We start from the raw sequence: 19,955 nt of genomic DNA, 5'->3' as shown, positions 1-19,955 counted from the left end.
GCTCGTTCTGCTCACAAGCCATTTGCCCATGAGCTTTTCCTCAAGACTGTCATCGTATTTAGGGAAGAAGCAGAAGCACTTTTCGTCACACAGAATATTAAAGTGTTCTCGAGGATTGAGATTTAATAAAATTAATAATTTTTACTGCTTCATCAGGGAATTCTTGAGTGAAACTGGCATTTGGTATTTCTTTTCTTTCTTTCTTTTTTTTTTTTTTACTGTGCGTGCATGATGGTGAGGATTTCAGTGACTTCTAGAGACTCTGATGTGTCTGCTCTGATTTGTGCGTGGCTGTGTCGGCTGTGCTGGTTTTGCATCGTCGGGGCAAATGTCAACACGTGGGAAACAGCAACTAACGGGTTAGTATTATTGTGAAAACAGTTTTGATCTCGTGGAGCTCCTGAGAGGATCCTGGGGACACCCAGAAGTTTGCCAGACATGTGTAAGACTGCTGAAAATCGTGCAGTTCCGAGTATTGTGGAAAAGAATACAAATGAACTTCTGCTTTGTAAGACCATCCTCAAAACCCCATAGCTATTAAATAGGGTCAGAACAAGCCCACTGATACCTTAAATTAACTTAATACACAGTGGAACCTCGCAAGGTGTTCACTGCGTTTTAAAATTAAGACGTCAGGTAAACCTCTGAAGGTGATGAAGTTCAGGACAACGTCACCAGTCCCCTTAGTTCAGATGGAGGAGTTGGTGCCCGGAAGTTAGGACCGGAGGCGCAGCGCAGTGCATCCAGCAGAGGGCGCTGTGGCGCCGCCTCCCAGCTCCAAGCTGAGGCCGTCCAGCATCCTTCAAAAAGGAGCATCTCACGCTTGAAGTCTGGGGGCTGGAGTGGGAGGCTTCCTTACGGACCTGACCGAGGGATTCTTACTGCACAAGTACAAGAGGCTTGATAAGTCCTCTCAGTGGCTGGAAAAGTCAGTGTTTAATCTTTAGATATACTTAAATGGAAATTAAATTTATACTTGACTGGAGTTTAATTTTTTGCTATTTAAAAAATTTTATCAAAGTGGTACCTGCACAGGCCCACATTTCAAACTGTAAGGAAGAGCCAAGGATGGATGCAGAGGTGCCCCCTCGCTACCCTACGGCCAGGCAGCTTTCCCTAAAATCGTTTCTGTTTTCTGAGCTTCTCAAAGATTTCTTTCCATCTTGGTATTATGCATACACTTGTCTACCTATTTCTTGACTTATCAGGAGCTTCATCTTTATTTCTGATTGGGTGCAGTGCAGCCCACATTCCTTTTTATTGGCCGTTTAATTTCATTGGTTTCTGCTGCGTGAATTACTAGCGGAATGCCTGGGGAAAAGGGCACACACATATCATGCTTTAGGCATTCGGGAGAAAGGAGGGGAGAAAATGCCTAACGGCTTGTGATCAAAGATACAGCGTTTCGTTTCAAGAACTCAACGTGATAGCAGAGCGCAGATAAGTTTTATTAACTCCCAAGTATATTAAAATTAGTTGGTTATTTTAAAATTTTTAAAGGAATTTTAAAAACTCCTTTCCTTTCATATAAAATCCTAGCAAAATTTTACCTGACATAAGGACTAGATTTGTCTTCTAAGTGAGGGTGGAGGTTACTTCTCCTCTGAATTCGTTAGCGTCCACTGTAATGGCCATTCCATTTATAACACAATAACCTCATTAAAATCACCTGCCAGGACTTCCCTGGGGGCACAGTGCAGGGGACACGGATTCGAGCCCTGGTAGGGGAAGACCCCATACGCCACGCAGCAACTAAGACTGTGGGCCACAACTACTGAGCCCGCGTGCAAGGAGAAGCCCGTGCACCACAACGAAGAGTAGCCCGGCTTGCCACAACTAGAGAAAGCCCGCGTGCAGCAACAAAGACCCAACGCAGCCAAAAAAAAAAGACCTGCCAGGCCAAGGTCACCCCTGCAAAGGGCCAGCAATGACCAGTATCAAAGCAACACCCGTGGGCTTCCCTGGTGGCGCAGTGGTTGAGAGTCCGCCTGCCGATGCAGGGGACGTGGGTTCGTGCCCCGGTCCGGGAAGATCCCACATGCCGCGGAGCGGCTGGGCCCGTGAGCCATGGCCGCTGAGCCTGCGCGTCCGGAGCCTGTGCTCCGCAACGGGAGAGGCCACAACAGTCAACAGTGAGAGGCCCGCGTACCAAAAAAAAAAAAAAAAAAAAAAGCAACACCTGTATCTCCAGGCTGGGTCTGCCATAATTTGATATCAGGACCACGCCTCCTGGGCCAGAAGTGGGAAGGGGTAGACGATGCTCCTGGAAAACCAGGGAGAAGTGGGGGTGAGGACAGAAAACTGCTGCAGTAAACGTCCTGTCCTAAAATACATCTTATTAAGTGACCACAGAAGGAGGAAATAAACGTTTAAATGTTTTACGAACGCTTTTGGAGCTTTAAAGAAAATGGAGAGTATTTAAAAGAACCAAAGTGTCATGGCTGGAGTTCTGAGGGCAGGGATAGAAATTACGGAATTCTGCCTGGAGAAAGGCAACAGCTGCAGTTAAGGGCCAGATGGGAAGATGGAGAGAAGGGCAGGGCTCACCACTGGGGAGACGGGGAGGCTGGCTGGGGGAAATGGGCATTTTCAATTTGTCCAGTTTTATTTTGCTAATTAAACATTAAAAAATTATGTAGTAATTTTATATGCACTTGCCATACAAAAACCCGATTAGGCCAGTGACATACCAGTCTCCTTCCACGGCCAGGACTGGGGTGGCGCCCATGAGGCGCCCAGGGCACCAAACTGAAGGAAGAGCTCATTGTCAAGGTCGTGCCATGACAGGGTCAGCCCCCGGAGGGGAGCAACTCCCTAAATTTGGTGCCCTGGGCACCTCGCTTGCCCCGCCCCATCCCGGCCACACCTCAGCTTCTCCCAGGCCTCCACCAACTCCCACTCAGGAGAGGAAGCCCCTCCCTTCCCTAACAGCCCAGTGTGCGTCCATGAGGGGGCGTGGCTGTGTGCCAATAAAACTTTATTTACAAAACCTGGGGGCCGGCAGGATTTGGCTGGAGGGCAGCACTCTGCCGCCTCTGCCCCCAGAGATTTACTAAGCAATTGTAAATCACTCACACAATTGCATTGTATGGATTATACTTTACTGCTAAACTGATTTTTTAAATTTTTAGGTAGAGAGGGGATCGTTGCACAGCACCATGGATGTCCTAAATGCTACCGAATTATGCACTTTAATGTGGTTAATTTTATGTTATATGAATTTTACCTCAATAAAAGATGTATAAGGTAATGCATGCATGTGGTTAAAATTCAAACAGAAGAAAAAGGTATAAAAAAAGCAAGTCTTCCTCTTTTCTTTCTACCTCACGGAGATAATCTTTTTTGGTAATCATTTTTACCAGCTAACATGTTTACTTCTTCTTGTAGTTCCCAGAACTTTAAAAGATATAGTTCTACTTCTTAATTTACCAATTGAAAAATTTTTAACTTTTAAGTTTGGAAATAACTCCAGATTGTATAAAAAGTTGCAAAAATAGCACAAAGCATTCCCATATGCCCTTCAGCCAGGCTCCCCAAATGTCAACATCTTCCGTGACCCGGAAATTAACCCCCACTCAACACTGTTAATCGATCGGATCACTTGATGAAAGTCCTGTTTGTGGGCCAGGATCCAATCGGGGGTCACACACTCATTTACATACGGAGCCAATGAAAGAAAACAGTAGGAACACAAGGAACAGATGAAGGAAATTAGGAAGAGGCTTTTATTAGATGGATGACCCATGTAGCCCTTGACATGGTAAGTGGGTTTGTGTTACTCTAAACAGGATGATGACTTCTCTGGTAAGTTAATTGAGACTTTTCAGAATAAGAACCGGAGTGCTTTCCAGTACGCATTCTTTAATTCTGTAACTTAAAGCAGAGCAGAGATGAACTTTAGATAGATCTTTCAAAGGGGCACTGCTCCCACCTTTGCAAAGAAACTTACAAAACCACATTCAAAAGTGATGATATTGGGACTTCCCTGCTGGTGCAGCGGTTAAGAATCCGCCTGCCAATGCAGAGGACACGGGTTCGAGCCCTGGTCCGGGAAGATCCCACATGCCGCGGAGCAACTAAGCCCGTGTGCCACAACTACTGAGCCTGCACTCTAGAGCCTGTGAGCCACAACTACTGAACCCGCGAGCCACGACTACTGAAGCCCGCGCGCCTAGAGCCCATGCTCTGCAACAAGAGAAGCCACTGCAAGGAGAAGCCTGTGCCCAGCAATGAAAAGCAGCCCCCGCTCACCGCAACTAAAGAAAGCCCGTGCACAGCAACGAGGACCCAATGCAGCCAAAAATAAATTAAAAAAAAAAGTGATGATATCATTAGATGTTTGTCAAAACTCATAGAACGTACAACATAGGGTGAACCCTGATGTCACCAAGGGCTTTAGTTAATAATGATAATGGGTCAATATTGGCTTATTGGCTGTAACAAATGCACCAAACGTAGATGTTAATAATAAGGAAAACTGCGTGGGGTACAGGGTGGGGCATTACGGGAATTCTCTGTACATCTGCTCGATTTTTCTGTAAACCTGAAATTGCTCTAAGAGAAAGTCTATTAAAAGGATAAAAAGTGATGATGAATTATTTATTTATGGCCAACCCATGGGGCTTGCGGGATCTTAGTTCCCCAACCAGGGATTGAAACCATGCCTCCTGCAGTGGAAGCACCGAGTCTTAACCACCGGACTGCCAGGGAAGTCCAATGATGAACAGAGAAAAAGCGGATGTACTATTGGCGAAACTCCTTTATCAAATAATGTGCTTTTGCCGGCAAACGTTTTGCTCTCGTGGTTGGACAAAAGCTCTGTGCAGGGGGCGAGGAAGCTTCTAGTGAATGCCCAGTAGGCGTGTGGGTTCGTAGTCCAGTCAAGATATCCTGGGTCTTCCCTGAAAACACAGGCTCCAGAGAAGAGCTGCTTAGTGGTGGGCGATCCATCGTGAGCTGTGACGCTGCATGGATGGTGCACCAGCCCCATGGGCCACCAGGAAGGGTCGCCGTGGGAATGGAGGTGCCCGAGTGGGAAGCCAGTCCACACACAGGGAGCCGTGGACGGTCCAGGGTCCCCACTGGCCTTGACTCAACACTCAGGACTGACGCAGGTCCCTTACAGACACATCCACTCGAAGCGGCCGCAAGACCATATTCCCAGCGAGCTGGATATAGGATAGAAGATTCGTCTCTTCTGTATCCACATGTGCTGGTGGTCAGAGCGAAGATGCTCGCTGGAGTTTTGAAAGCAGGAGCTGCATTTCTGATGACTCGGCAAAGAGATGCCTATGATTTCAAGTGGCACATCTCAGGGATGTCTGCTGTAACTTGAACACTGCAGAACTTGAACCTATCATTCCAGGGCCCCAAGTATTGTGACTTTTAAAAAATATATATATTCTTTTTCATATTCTTTTCCAGTATGGTTTATTACAGGATATCGAATATAGTTCCCTGTGCTATACAGTAGGTCCTTGTTGTTTGTCTATTTTATACATAGTAGTTTGTATCTGCTAATCCCAAACTCCTAATTTATCCCTCCCCTACCCCCTTTCCCCTCTGGTAACTGGAAATTTGTTTTCTATGTCTGTGAGTCTGTTTCTGTTTTGTAAATAAGTTCATTTGTATCATATTTTAGATTCCCCATATAAGCGATATCATATGATATTTGTCTTTCTCTGTCTGGCTTAATTCACTTAGTATGATAACCTCTAGGTCCATCCATGTTGCTGCAAATGGCATTATTTCATTATTTTTTATGGTTGAGTAATATTCCATTGTATATACATGTACCACATCTTCTTTATCCATTCATCTGTTGCTGGACATTTAGGTTGCTTCCATGTCTTGGCTACTGTAAATAGTGCTGCAATGAACATAGGGGTGCACAAATCTTTTTGAATTAGAGCTTTGTCTGGATATATGCCCAGGAGTGAGATTGCTGGGTCATATGGCAGTTCTAATTTTAGTTTTTTGAGGAACCTCCATACTGTTCTCCATGGCGGCTGTACCAATTTACATTCCCACCAACAGTGTAGGAGGGTTCCCTTTTCTCCACACCCTCTCCAGAATTTATTATTTGTAGACTTTTTTTTTAAAAACAAATTTATTTTATTTTATTTATTTATATTGGGCCGCGTTGGGTCTTCGTTGCTGCGTGTGGGCTTTCTCTAGTCGCGGCGAGCGGGGGCTACTCTTCATCGTGGTGCGTGGGCTTCTCATTGCGGTGGCTTCTCTTGCTGCAGAGCACAGGCTCTAGGCACACGGGCTTCAGTAGCTGTGGCGCACGGGCTTAGTTGCTCCACGGCATGTGGAAACTTCCCGGACCAGGGATCGAACCCGTGTCCCCTGCATTGGCAGGCGGATTCTTAACCACTGCGCCACCAGGGAAGTCCCTACTTGTAGACTTTTTAATGATGGCCATTCTGACCCGTGTGAGGTGGTACCTCATTGCAGTTTTCATTTGCATATTGCGACTTTTAATATTAAGATCTCAGTTTTTTCGAAAGAGACCCAAAGTGCTCCATGGGGCTGGGCTGCTGAGACTCTGCTGCGTACATCCAGACGGCAGGATTTTCCTCACTTGGGTGTGGAAGACACTGATGATGCTTTCTTAGGTGTGTTTGAAAATCACATCAGATGCCACAAAGCTTACAGAAGCTGAACGCGACCAGAGAAGGATGGAACCCACGTGCCGCCATCCTCCAAGGTGAAGCGCTGGCCCTTCCAGCTTCTAGGTAGCTCTTGCTTATGCACCAGTTGTCTGGCCTGCCTGAGTGGGGTCGCCAGGGCAGGCAGCCCCCAACCTCCGTGGGACTGGAGCACCCAGGGCCACCACTGCCTATGTGCTGGCCCTCTCTGACTTCCTGGAAATGCAGAGTCCAACGGGTCTTCACCAGAACAGGTCCCGGAGCCCTGATGAGACATTGCAATGGTACATCCCCTCACGGACAGGGATGCTGTATTTTTATCATCTTCAAAAGTGGACAGATGATTGGTCTTCATCAGCCTCCACTGCGTGGCCCAGGGGGCCGCCTGCTTGGGCATGGTGGCAGGGGGGCTTTTCCTCATGCAGCCCCGGAGCCCCCAGAGTCTCCCCTTGTTACAACCCAAAGAGCATAGCTCTCAGCTTAGCATCTCTGCTCCATGGGGTCAAAAAAAAAAAGCACAACAGGAAAAGTTATCAAAAATTTACTGTTTGGGCAATTCACTTCTAAGATTTCAATACTGATGAAATTTTAACCAGAAATGAGATTCAAGAAAATGTGTCACTGAAAGTCTGAAGTCCCTCACTGGGGCTGTAGGTGCCGATTTGCTCTGGTCTTTGTGCTCTGTTTGCAGGATTAACTTGAAGTCCCTGGAAACACAACTCTGACATAAGAAAACTGATAGACGTGAAGGGCCGGATCCAGGAGTCATCGTTATTTCTGTCGCAACCTCAGGGCCAGTCCTGTTCCTGGCTCTTGGTTGGATCTCTGCTGATCCTTGTGAGATGATGTCCCCACACCAAAAGCAAGTCAAAGAACCACAACAGAGCAGAGGGAGTCTGGAGGCATATCCTCATCCAAGGTGATAACTCCTGGAGCTTTTGGGGCTGGGGGTGGGCAGGGTGCCAAAACATAGCCTGTTCATGGATTTCCAACTGATTTAAAAACTCGATTCTTCTAGTGCAACCCAGACATCAGACTACAGTAACCAGGCGGCCCGGGGTCTGAGCGGCACATTTGTTTCCAGCGAGGCAGTATGGACTGGAGAGAATATCACGACCTGTGATCTCAGGAGGTCTGTGACCTGCGACCCTAGCTTATTCACTATTATGAGTTGATGCAGTTTGCTGATATGGAGATGTCACATTCGTGAAACTTAACGTAGTCTGTGAGGCAGGCTTCTGATCAACGGCAGCTCTACACTCAGGTCTGCCAGCCAATCCTCTGAGGCTGTGCTGAGGACCCTGGAGGGCCCAAGTGAGGCAAGGGACAGGCTGGTGCCCCTGGGATGGAGTGGCAGGCACCACCCCACAGTCACCGCTCTAGACAGCAAATGACTCCTCTCCATGCCTGTCCTCAGAGCCAGGTCCTGGGGAGCACCCTGGACATAGAAAGGGAGAGAACAGCTAAGCTCAGAGTGCCTCTAATGTCAGGGTGACCCGGAAAAACATCAGGACCAAGAGAACAGGGATGAGGCTCGAACATCATCTTCTATTTCAGATGAAGCCCACACAAAAATAGGAAGTTTCTTTTGTTTTGTTTTTTTGGTACACGGGCCTCTCACTGCTGTGGCCTCTCCCATTGCGGAGCACAGGCTCCGGACGCGCAGGCTCAGCGGCCATGGCTCACGGGCCCAGCCGCTCCGCGGCATGTGGGATCCTCCCGGACCGGGGCACGAACCCGCGTCCCCTGCATTGGCAGGCGGACTCTCAACCACTGCGCCACCAGGGAAGCCCAGGAAGTTATTTTTTAATTGACAATCAATCAATAGAATCCATCACACTCATCGTCTAAAGAAGAAAAAACACGTGATCATATCTAAGAAAAAAGCGTTTGGCAAAACTCAACATCCAATTATGATAAAGACTCTCAGAAAACTAGGAATAGAAGGAAACTTCCTCAACCTGAAAAAAGGCATTTGTGAAAAACATACAGGTAACATTACACTTAGGGGTGAAAGACTGAAGCTTTTCCCCTAAGACTGAGAACAAGGCAAGGATGTCCACTCTCACCACTCTTACACAGCATCGTACTGGATGTTCTAGTCAGTGCAATAAGGCGAGAAAAAGAAATAAAAGTCACCCACACTGGAAAAAAACTAAAACTGTTCCTATTTGCAGACCGCAAAAAACTCTTAGAACTAAAGACTGAGTTCAGCATGGTCACAGGAGGCAAGGTCAAGAACCAGAAATCAACCATACTTCTGTACACTAGCAACGAACAGCTGAAAACTGAAATTTCAAATCAGTACCATTTAAAATAGCTCCAGAGGTCTTCCCTGGTGGTCCAGGGGTAAAGAATCCGCCTTCCAATGCAGGGGACGCGGGTTCAATCCCTTGTCAGGGAACTAAGATCCCACATGCCGCAGGGCAACTAAGCCCGTGCGCCACAACTACTGAGCTCGCGCGCCTCAACTAGAGCCTGCATGCCGCAAACTATAGAGCCCACGCGCCCTGGAGCCTGCGCGCCACAACTAGAGAGAGAACACCCGCACGCCACAAGAAGCCCACGCGCCGCAACAAAGAGCCCGCGTGCTGCAACGACGACCCAACATAGCCAAAAAAAAAAAAAAAAAAAAATAACAAAATAAGTACAGGATCTGCATGCTAAAAATGACCAAAGTTGATGAAAGAAATCAAAGGAGATCTAAATAAATGGAGAAAACACACCACGTTCGTGGACTGGAAGACCCACCATAGTAAAGATGCCAATTCTCCACAAATTGATACACAGCTTTAAAGCTGTTTAATCAAAATCTCACTAGGATTTTTTTTGGAAATATAGATAAACTGATCTAAAATATATATAGAAAATTCTAAATTTATATAAATAGCCAATACAATACTGAAAAATAAAGTGAGAGGAGCCAGTCTACCCATTTCTGAGACTGACTAAAGCTGTCGTAATTAAGACAGCGTGGTATTGGTAAAGGGACGGGCACATAGATAAATGGAACAGAACAGACTGTTCTGAAATAGGCCAGTTGATTTTTTTTGGCTGCATTAGGTCTTCATTGCTGCACGTGGGCTTTCTCTAGTTGTGGCGAGCGGGGGCTACTCTTCATTGTGGTGTGCGGGCTTCTTATTGCAGTGGCTTCTCTTGTTGCGGAGCATGGGCTCTAGGCGCGTGGGCTTCAGTAGCTGTGGCATGTGGGCTCAGAAGTTGTGGCTCACGGGCTCTAGAGTGCAGGCTCAGTAGTTGTGGCATACGGGGTTAGCTGCTCCACAGCATGTGGGATCTTCCCAGACCAGGGACCGAACCTGTGTCCCCTGCATTGGCAGGCACTCTTAACCACTGCGCCACCAGGGAAGTCCCAGGCCAATTGATTTTTGACAATGTGCAAAAGCAATCCGATAAAAGATAGTGTTTTTAACAAATGATGCTGGAACAACTGGTTGTTTCATATGCATAAAAATGAACCTCGACATAAACTTTACGTCTTATACAAAAGTTAGCTCAGAATGAAGCGGAGCTAAATGTAAAATGTAAAACTATAAAACTTTCCAAAGAAAACAGAGGAGAAAATGTTCACGACCTTGGGACAGGCGAAGAGTTCTCAGGCATGACATCAAAAGCACGATCTTTCCAAAAAAGAAAAACTGTTAAATTGGATTTGATCAAAATTATTGGGAAAAATTTTTTTTTCTCTGCAAAAGACACTTTAAAAAAAATTTTTTTTTAAATTTTTTTTATTTTTGGCCACAGAGCACAGCATGCGGGATCTTAGTTCCCCAACCAGGGGCTGAACCTGGGCTCCCTGCAGTAGAAGCGTGGAGTCTTAACCACTGGATCACCAGGGAAGTCCCCAAAAGACACTCTTAAGAGAATGAAAAAACACTTTAAAGACTGGGAGAGAATATTTGCAAATCACATGTCCAGCAGGGGACTTGTATCCAGAATACAAGAATATACAAACAATTCTCAAAATTAACAGTAAGAAAACCAACAACACAGTTAAAAAATAAACAAACTTCAACTGACGTATCACCAAAGAACATACATGAAAGGCAAAGCCCCTGACCAGGTGCTGGCCATCGTTAGCGATTACGAAAATGCATAATGACAACCACAGTAAGATAACACCACACACCGATGAGAATGGCTAAAAAGAAAGATGCTGACAACACCCGACAACAAAAAATGCTGGTGATGAGGTGGGACGAGAGGAACTCACACCTGGCTGGGGGAGCTCGAAATGGTACCTCCCCGCCCCGGGAAAACACGGGTGGTTTCGGATAAAGTTAAACATACTGTAGGAGCCAGCAATCCCATTCGTAGGTATTGACTGACCCCAAAGAAAGGAAAACATGTGTCTATACATGAGAGTCCTTCTAGCTGTTTTATTCACAATCACAAAAAACTGGAAACAGCCCAAATGGCCCCGCAGCTGGTGAATGGAGGAACGAGCCGTTAGGGTCACGGAACATGACTCAGCAACAAGAAGGAACCACTGACTCACAGGACAGCTGGACGGGATCTCCAGGCTCCACACTGGGTGAAAGAAGCCAGTCACAAAAGGAGTCTCCTGGATGATCCCCTTCATACGGCATCCCCACAGAGACAAAAGTACAGTGACGGAGAGCAGACCCACGGGTGCCAGGGGTTGAGGGTGAGAGGAGGTCGTGACTACCAAGAAACACCCGAGGGAGTTTTGGGGGTTATGCAACCATTCTGTGTACTGATGTGCGGACAGATACCCGAGTCTGTACGTGAGTCAAAACTCATGGGTCTGTGCAGCCCACACCGTCCACTTTACTCTGTGCTAATTTAAAAAATAAGAGTAAATATGGGAAATAGAGTTTTCAAAGCAGATACATCTTTAAAGCAGGTAAGCCGCCGTTCTGGACAGAGGTGTGGGGTACCAGTCCAGTATAGCTCTGCTTGGGTTCAGCCCGGTTTTCTCGGGGATGTGTTGATCTCCGCCTGGGAGAGGCTGATGACGATGAGGACGGTCATGGTGGACCACCAGCGGCAGCAGCATCTCCCAGCACTGAGCTGCCTCCTCATCTGCAACGCTCCCAGCACTGGCTACAGCCATCTACCCTCTGTCTTTACCAAGGGAGGACCCGAGGTTCAAAGACGGGGGCGCTTGTCGTAGGCTAGTGGGGTTCCGACGCCCGTGCTCCCGGCTGCCTTCTACTCACCGTCCCTGCTGCTGCCGGGAGTCTATTCAGGGCCTAACCTGCTGCCCCCGAGAGCCTGGGACGTACATACCGTAGCGGGTGATGAGCGGGATGTGTGCGCCAGGGAGTGCCGGGTGCCGTCCATGCCCCCGTGGATGAGGTAGGCTCCCGCGCCGGAGACGATGGGGCTGCCCCCGACATCCATGGTGATGCCCACCATGCTGTGGGCGGGGACTGCCGTCGGGGAGGAGCCTGCCACGGTCACCTGGGCACCGCCCGGGGCCTCGAAGTACGACGCGGAGCTGCTGGGGGCGTACATCTGGGGTTCGGGGTTGTAGGCATACGCCGTCCGCCTGGAGGGAGAGAGAAGGCTTCACGTAAACGCCGGAAACCACGGCGCCGAGCACGTGGCTAAGTCAGACCCGGCTGTCAATACAGCGAGTTCACAGCCATGGTCTCCGAAAGCATTCGGGATCCCAGCCGATCCCTCAGCAACTGGTCATTTGCAAACCGCACGTGCAAATTGCACTCGACGGGGGCGGGGCTTGGTGGGTGGGGCGGGGCTTGGTGGGTGGAGCAGGGCTGGACCTGACCCTGGTTACTGGAGGTCTACTCCTGGGATAAGACCACGTAGAGCTGTACACACACACACACACACTCGTGTGCACACGTGCGCCTAAAGGCTGTGAAGCTGAATATGGCCCGATGTGGTGCCCTGGTTTCGATACCATCCTGCAGTCATAGAAGATGTCACCACCGGGGGTGCGGAGGCTGCGTGAAAGGTACAAGGGACTCTGGGCTAATTTTGCAACTTCCTGGGAGTCTCTAGTTCTTTCAAACCAGAAAGTTTTTTTTGAAAAAATGTAATTGCATAATAAAAAGAATGTCTAAGGGATTCCAAGAATTTGTCTGAAATCCTTTAACATCTGGATCAAATCATTAACCATGTCGGTTGATGTACATCCGGCCGCAGTGAAAGGCGGTCAGTAGGGGTTTTTCCTCAGGGGTGACTGAGGGAAGGCCCCTCTGGGGGACAGGGCAGCCTCTCCGGCCCCCGGGGGAAGTCCTGTCTGACCGCAGTGCAGTCAAGCCAGGATGCTGCTGTGGAGGGTCCCCCAGAGCCTGCTGGGGGCTCACAGGCTTCACACGCGCTCCTCTGGGTTAGTGTGTGTCATGCCTTCAGTGTTGTGCTGCGGGCGCCCACGACTCCAGCAATCACATCTCTTTAACCACAACCAAACCCTCCCGCACCCTCAGGACGGGAGTCGCGGAAACCAGAGGCAGAAACAAGCAAAAGGACGCGCATCCCGAGCACAGTGAGCTTCCGGGAAACGCATCATTTTCTGCCCCAAGCATCACGGAGTTTGAAGGCAGAATACCCTAGACGTCCTTGACAAATGAAAGGTCAAGTTTTACCAACATCAGAAAAAGCCAGAGGTTAACAGAGGCCAGGATGAAAAAGCAGAGATGGACACGGTTTCTGGATTGCAAAGGATATCTTCAGACTTAGAAGGTGGATTGGATTTTTGGGTTTGTTTTTAAAGACTGCCTTTTCTAGAGGTAAAAGTATAACAGTCTGTGATTTCTGAAATCTCCACCAGGCTGTGATGTCCTTATGCCATTGTAATAGTTGGGACACATCGCCCGAAGAGTAAGGGAAAGGATTCTGTGTAAACACATCCCCAAGGGAGCTCAGTGGGCGTCGTGACAGAAGGTTGGGATGTGGCCTACAGTCGGTTCCCTGTGAGGCCCCTTTCGGGGGAGGGGGAGGACACCACGTACAAGGCTCCGTTGGTGTAGACGGCTTCCCCCCCTTCCACGTACTGCACCTGGGGGGGATACACGTGCTGCACGGGCTGGACCTGAAACAACAGCAGATACTTGGTGTTACACGGAGTCTTCCTTGCTCAGGACTTCCAGATTATTCAGGCAGAAATATCTCCTATTGCCTTTTGTGAACACTTAGCACCACATCACAGTTGTCCTGCCCCCAGCTGGCACTTCTAAAAAAAACCAGGGGAGACAGTCACGTCAAGGCCACGTATTCCGGATGAGCCCAAACGGAAATGGAACCGCAGCGGGTCTGGGCCCCTATTCTGTGCGGGGAGGAGCCCAGCTCCGAGCAAAGGTGCAGAGCAGGGCTGGGGGGATGCCTGCGGTCTGCTGGCCACTGGGCAGAGGGGCCAGTCTTGCTGGACAGCAGACGCCAGAGATGTGGACGGAATGCGGACCTCGGAGCGCCCGATGCTCCCACGGCCCCTTGGCAGGGGAAGGGGCTCAAGCTGCTCATACGTTCCACCGCCCCCCTGCCACTCTTTTCGGTGGCCCTGGAGGCCGTCCCCAGCAACGGGTCAGGGTCCTGGGAGCCACGCTGGAAGAGACTCTGAAGGTCTGAGCAGAATTAGCAGGAGCGCTGTACCTGGAGTGGGGCGGGGGGCTGGAGGGAGGAGGCCGGTGGGAAGACCCCTCCCTCGTTGGTCAGTTCACAGCCTCAGCTGATGGCCCCCAAGGGACTCGGGCCCTGCTGGTGGAGGCCCAGAGCTCTGTGTGCAGAACTTCGGGACCCCACCGCAGAGGGAGGCTTAGTGGGTCCCCGATTCAACCTTGTTTGGGGGTGAGAAAATCGAGGGCCTGTCTCATCGTGCCCTCTCTGTAGGCCTTCTCATGCAGCAGCAGGACAGGGCCGATTCCCACCTCTGAGGACAGCCCAACCCCGGGGGACACATGCACACACACAACCCCCTTTGTCTTAGCGGACTGGGTAAGATGCAGAGGTCGGGCCCCAAGTCTGGGTGGCCCAGGAGATACAGCAGGCACAGGCCCAACCCCACAGAGGAGGGCAAGCTTCTGGAATCCCAGGAGTCGTGGTCGCCCCTCCCTCAAGGAGCTAAAGCAGGGCCGCTGGTTCCCTGCTAGCCCCCCACCCCCACCCCCACGCCTTCGCTTCTCCCCTAGGACCCCGAAAATCACACAGCACCAGGCAAACATCTCTAAACACCCTACTACGCTGGGCAGGAGCCCCTCGAAGGGAGAGGTGTGTCCTCTGGGGTCTCGCCATCTCCATATGCTCCAGGTTCCTTTCAGGCAGGAGCCTGAACGAATTTTAATTCAGCATCTTACAGAGCAGGAGTCGGCAAATTCTGGCCCTCGGGTCAAATCCGGCCCGCACGTTCTTATAAATAAAGCTTTATTGGCACACAGCCACACCATTCCTTTGTGACTTTCGCGAGTGTTGCACGGTTGTGCCAGAGACCATCTGGCCTGCAAAGCCAAAAAAGAAAAACGTACGGCTAGGCCTTTTCCAGAAAAGGTCTGCCAAACCCCTGCTCAGATCACGCCGCCTGTCTGAGCTGACGATCTGGGCTGCGATTTGGCTGGTGAGCCCACACATTCAAGCTTTCTTCTCAAATCATTTAATTTCACAAGAAGTGCCCGTCTGAGGGTCCAGCACTTGCCTGCAGATGAGTTTGCCTCCCCAGGGGGCTCGGTGCTCCTCCAATCCAGAAACCTCCTCTATCTGCCTGTGTGTCTACCGCTGCACCCCATGCTCTAGCTAGGGGCTCGCCTGTGCCCCAAAGGCTGAATATCTGAATGAATGAAAGATCATAAGTTTTCTTCGCTTGATGCAACCTATCTGCAGCAAAAGATTTTTTTTTTTTTTAACACAGCTTCCAAAAGAACTTTCTGGTAAGGAACTGAACGCATCAAACGAAAAGGAACAGCGACAACAGAAAAGCATGCATCATCGTTCAGACAGGGCTCCAAGGTGCTACGTGCCAACCTCGTCCCGAGTCACCTGTGCTGTGGTTACCTGCTGTGGCACCTGCTGCACTCTGGGGAGGGAGATGGGCTGCATCTGAGCCCCCTTGGGAGCCGAGCCTGCTGCCTGGACCAACACCCTCTAAAAGGGAAGGAAAGAGGACATTTAGGCTTGTCAGAGGTTAGTCCTGGAAACAAACACAGGTCACAGCTCAACTGCGCCCACTGTCGCTTTATGGAAACAGAGCGGGACGGGTAGGAAAGGAGAGCTGGGCGCACACACACGCGGCTCAGGCTAACTTAGGCGGGCACAGTGGGGACTCGAGCACACGTGCACACACACGCACACACACACACACCCAGCAGCTTTGCCTCCTTGGGGTCGATAGTCATCAAGGTGACATGGGCTGAGAGCTGGATGCCGAGGCTGGTCGTCCACACCACCTCCTCCGCCGGACGAGCTGGGTCACACCCCATCGTTTCTCAGTATCCCCTGGACCTGTCCCCATTTTACACACGAGGGAAAAGGAAGCCTAGAATGGTCAAGGCCAGGTCTATGTCCTGCGGCCTCAGCATCAGAAGTTCTACAACCCAGACTCAGTCCAGGCCCCTCCTGGACTCCAAGACTGCTCTCTGGGCCCCTGAGCCATCTTCCCAGTGTGGCTTTGTCACTTGGCCTGGAGGACTGGTTGGACAAAGCTAGGAAAACATGAAGGATCAAAACGTACCCTCAAGGTGAGGGAGGAAATAGAGCGCTTTGTTTCTGTAAAGGCTGAGCTTTGGAAGTCATCAACTGTGAGTCTATGATCGTCCCACTTGGACCCTAAGTATCACCAGTTGTGGTGATTCTGCGGGGCTTGGCTTTATAAACACCACTTGTTCTAATAAGAATTCAATACACTCGGCCCTCCAGAGGCAAAGAGAACACAGATGGTACAGAAATCAACAGGGTGGATGGATAAACCCACATGGGAACATCACTCAGCCAGAAAAAGGAGAGAAGCAATGACACTCGCTACAATGTGAATGGACCTTGAGAACGTAACGCTCAGTGAGAGAAGCCAGACACAAAAGGCCATGCAGTGTGTGATTCCATTTACACGAAGCGTCCAGAACAGGCAAATCCACGGGGACAGAGAGTGCATTCGTGGTTGCCAGGGGCTGGGGGAGAGGGATGGAGGGTGACTGCTCATGGGGACGGGGTTTCCTCTTTGGGGGATGAAAATGTTCTGGAACTAGAGAGAGGTGGAGGTCGCAAAACACTGTGAATGTCTTAAACGCCACTGAATTGTTCACCTTAAAATGGTGAATTTTGGGCCATGTGAATTTCGCCTCAAATAAATAAGAATATTAAGGATATACACGCACACACTCCAAAGCTGAGCTGTCCAATACGCAAGCTACTAGCTGTGTAGCTCTGTGGACGCTGAAATTTACTTCCATTTAAACGAACTGCAGAATTCAGTTCCTCAGCGGCACTGGCTACATTGCCAGTGCTCAGAGCCTGGTGGGGCTGGTGGCAGAACACGCCCACTGTGGTGGGAAGTCCTGGTGGATGGCCAGGGCTGAGAGTGGAAGCAGGAAGAGCGCATCATGGGGACAGTGGGAGCAAGAACGCCCCTTACTGGGGATGAACTGGGTGCTCACTGTTCAGGGAGTGCAGTGCAGACTGCAGGCGAGAGAGGTGCCCGACGGGGGCGGGGACACAGCCATCGAGGCAGGGGTGCGGGGCTGGATCCATCTCCATCAGGGACTGGAGCCCTGGAGCCTGGGATGTACACGGTGGCCACGGCAGGACCCTGGGACCAGTCAGCCTGCAGCCGCTACAGTGAAGGCAGCCGCCACCCCGGCCCAGGGGCGCCTGAGACGGGGGTTTGGTGAGAGGGTGGAGGGCTCCATGGGGTGGAGGGCTCACGCATCAGGCTCAGTGGGCAAGGAAACAATCAATTAGACCACACTGCAAGTGATCACGCCCTCTTGGCACCCATGCCGGGGCCGCCACACTTTCAAGAAATAAATGCTAAACATGTCCAACTACACATTCTAAACTGAATAAACGGCTTTGATGTTTGCCTTTTGGCTTTTGCTGAATTACGTTTTTTTGGGGTTTTTTTGTTTGTTTGTTTGTTTGCCATAATCAATTCTTTCTGTCGTGCTCCTAACTTTTAGATTTGTAAATCATAGATGATCACGTGGCCACAGTGGACATCTGCACATGTCTACGATTCTGGTCTGTTCTGTTACCTTCGGTTTCTGGTAGATTCATGTCACTAATTTTATGTTTATGTCTACTTAATGGTGTATTTCAGTCCACCATAGAAATCTAGAAGTTGGGAGAGCCTTAATGTGAAAATTCTCTCTCTGCAAATTTTAAAGAATATACCGATTCTAATACTAGATTCAATTAATGAACCAAATCCTAAGAATTCTCACTTCTCTTTTGCCTTATGGAGAGAAAGGCTTTCTGTGTAGAAGGGTCATTTCCAATGTACAAGAAAACTACCACTAGCAGATAAGAATGGACTAAATCAAAGTCGGGGAAGGGCTTTCTTTGTGAGTTTGGATCATCGATTCCTTGGTGGGACCATTTTACAACAAACAGTGAAAAAGTCTAATAACATGGGGTGAGGAAGGAAAATGAGGGTGCGTTGCAACCATGCAATTCAGAAAAATAGAGATTCCTCGCTCTGCTGATTCAAATGTTTTTCAAAACCAAGGTGGACGCATCCCCACCCTGGCTGCGCTGGTTCTCCCAGAGCGGCCTGAGCGGCAGGCGGCTGGTCTCTTACCTGTGGCGAGGCTGGCACAGGCTGGGCCACAGGCGCCTGGGCTGCTGACGAGGGACACAGAGCCACGGAAGCCGGCGAATCCGATCCACCCTCTGAATTCTGCATGCTCAGTTCTAAAGAGAGGCGGAGAGAGAGTGAGTTGGGGCAGGGCTGTCTTCACGAAGCCCAAAGAGGCAACATACACGATAGGCGAGCGGTAATGACCTGCAGTCTTCCAAGTCCAAATGCAGGGATCCTGGCCAGACTAGGTAAGGAAGGGGAAGCGGGGAAGAGGTTGCACAACTGTTCCATAAGAAGAGAGAAGGGAGGGGGCAGGAGATGTTTGTCCAAATATAAACCCGAAAAAATAGCTCTGCAGGAATTCCTGAATGCAGGGGACAGCAGCTCCCCCTTTCCGATCTGATCGGGCTCATACGACTTCTTTACTCATTTACCAACAAAACCAAAAGCTCCTGGGGGATGCTGGCCATCTGCGGAGCTACTGCACCCCAAACTATAAGCGCATCCTCCTAGGGCAGGGTCTCCCCCTCGGCACTGCTGCCACTGGGCAGGTCATTCACGTTCTGCGGGACCATCCCGGGCCCCACCCACTTGATGCCAGGAGCACACCCAGTCGCGACCACCACAGATGTCGCCAGACATTGCCTAGTGTCCCTGGGGGGGCGGGGGGGGGGATGGATTCAACGCTGGTTAAGAATCACTGGTTTAGGGAGAAAAAAGGTGATAGCAGAGAAAGAAATGGCACATCCCTTGGGGCTGGAGAAAAATCCTCAGGCATTTCAGCAATAAGAAAAAGTGCCTTCTGCTCCTTTACCCGTGAGAAAGCAGACGAGTATGTTTCTCTGCAGCCAGGTGTAGATATCTTTCAAGAAGATAATTTAAAAATTCTCCACCAAGATTCATTTAATCTCAGCACGCAGTGGCAGACGATAGTCACTCCAGGAAAATGCTGAAAGTCAAACCCTCTTCACTTTTTAATAAACACTGGCTACCTTAAGTCTTTGGAGAAGCAGTTCAATCCGCAAACTGCATAGAGAGGAGGTGGTTTTGTGGTCACACACACCTGTCCCCATCCCTGTCCCATCCTGGCTGCGGCTCTGAGCACATCCCCCCAGGAGTGAAGTCTCCCAGCTCCTGATCCCCAGGGAAGCCTGGACAGCATGGCACATACCACGGTGCCCAGGACCTACGGCCAGAGCTTTGATATGTTTCTCTACAGCCCCAAGAGTCCCCACCTCCAATAATGGGTGGAGAATTTTTTTTAAAGCCTTTTTAAAAGAATATAAACTGATAATAGATGAAAATAATTTGCCTAAGGGAAGCAGAAAGATGCGTGTGTGTTTGATCTGAGAGTGTTGCCTCAATCCCATCTTTACTGACTCTCCCAGGACTCCCCCATCCCCCTCCCAAATGCCTTTGGTGCCACAAGAACCACTGGATGGACCGTGGCGGTGCCTGTGGCATTTTTCTCTTTCCCGTGGCCTTGACTTGGTTCTCACCACCAGATGTCCCCAGAGCCATGCGGTGACAGGTGCCTCCTACATTCTTCGACTCTTTCGGAGGAAGAGGGAGAG

At 49.8% G+C, this 19,955-nt stretch overlaps 1 protein-coding gene across 2 annotated transcripts in view; it reads right to left on the bottom strand.

Moving 5' to 3' along the window:
* The window catches only part of RFX2 (regulatory factor X2), a 45,676-nt gene extending 27,190 nt beyond the window's left edge, over positions 1–18,486 (bottom strand). For both annotated transcript variants that reach the window (XM_065875533.1, XM_065875534.1), the window contains exons 1-4: positions 18,382–18,486; positions 15,645–15,734; positions 13,616–13,695; positions 11,925–12,186 (exon numbers count right to left, since the gene is read on the bottom strand). In XM_065875533.1, the coding sequence (XP_065731605.1) occupies positions 11,925–12,186; positions 13,616–13,695; positions 15,645–15,734; positions 18,382–18,486 (537 nt within the window). The remainder of the gene's footprint in view (positions 1–11,924; positions 12,187–13,615; positions 13,696–15,644; positions 15,735–18,381) is intronic.
* Between the last annotated feature and the right edge of the window lie 1,469 nt (positions 18,487–19,955).

The sequence above is a fragment of the Phocoena phocoena genome, chromosome 3 (assembly GCF_963924675.1).
Source record: "Phocoena phocoena chromosome 3, mPhoPho1.1, whole genome shotgun sequence".
NCBI classification, from domain to species: domain Eukaryota; kingdom Metazoa; phylum Chordata; class Mammalia; order Artiodactyla; family Phocoenidae; genus Phocoena; species Phocoena phocoena.
The sequence above is the reverse complement of the archived record's forward strand: the minus strand, read 5'-3'. Positions and strand labels throughout refer to the sequence as shown.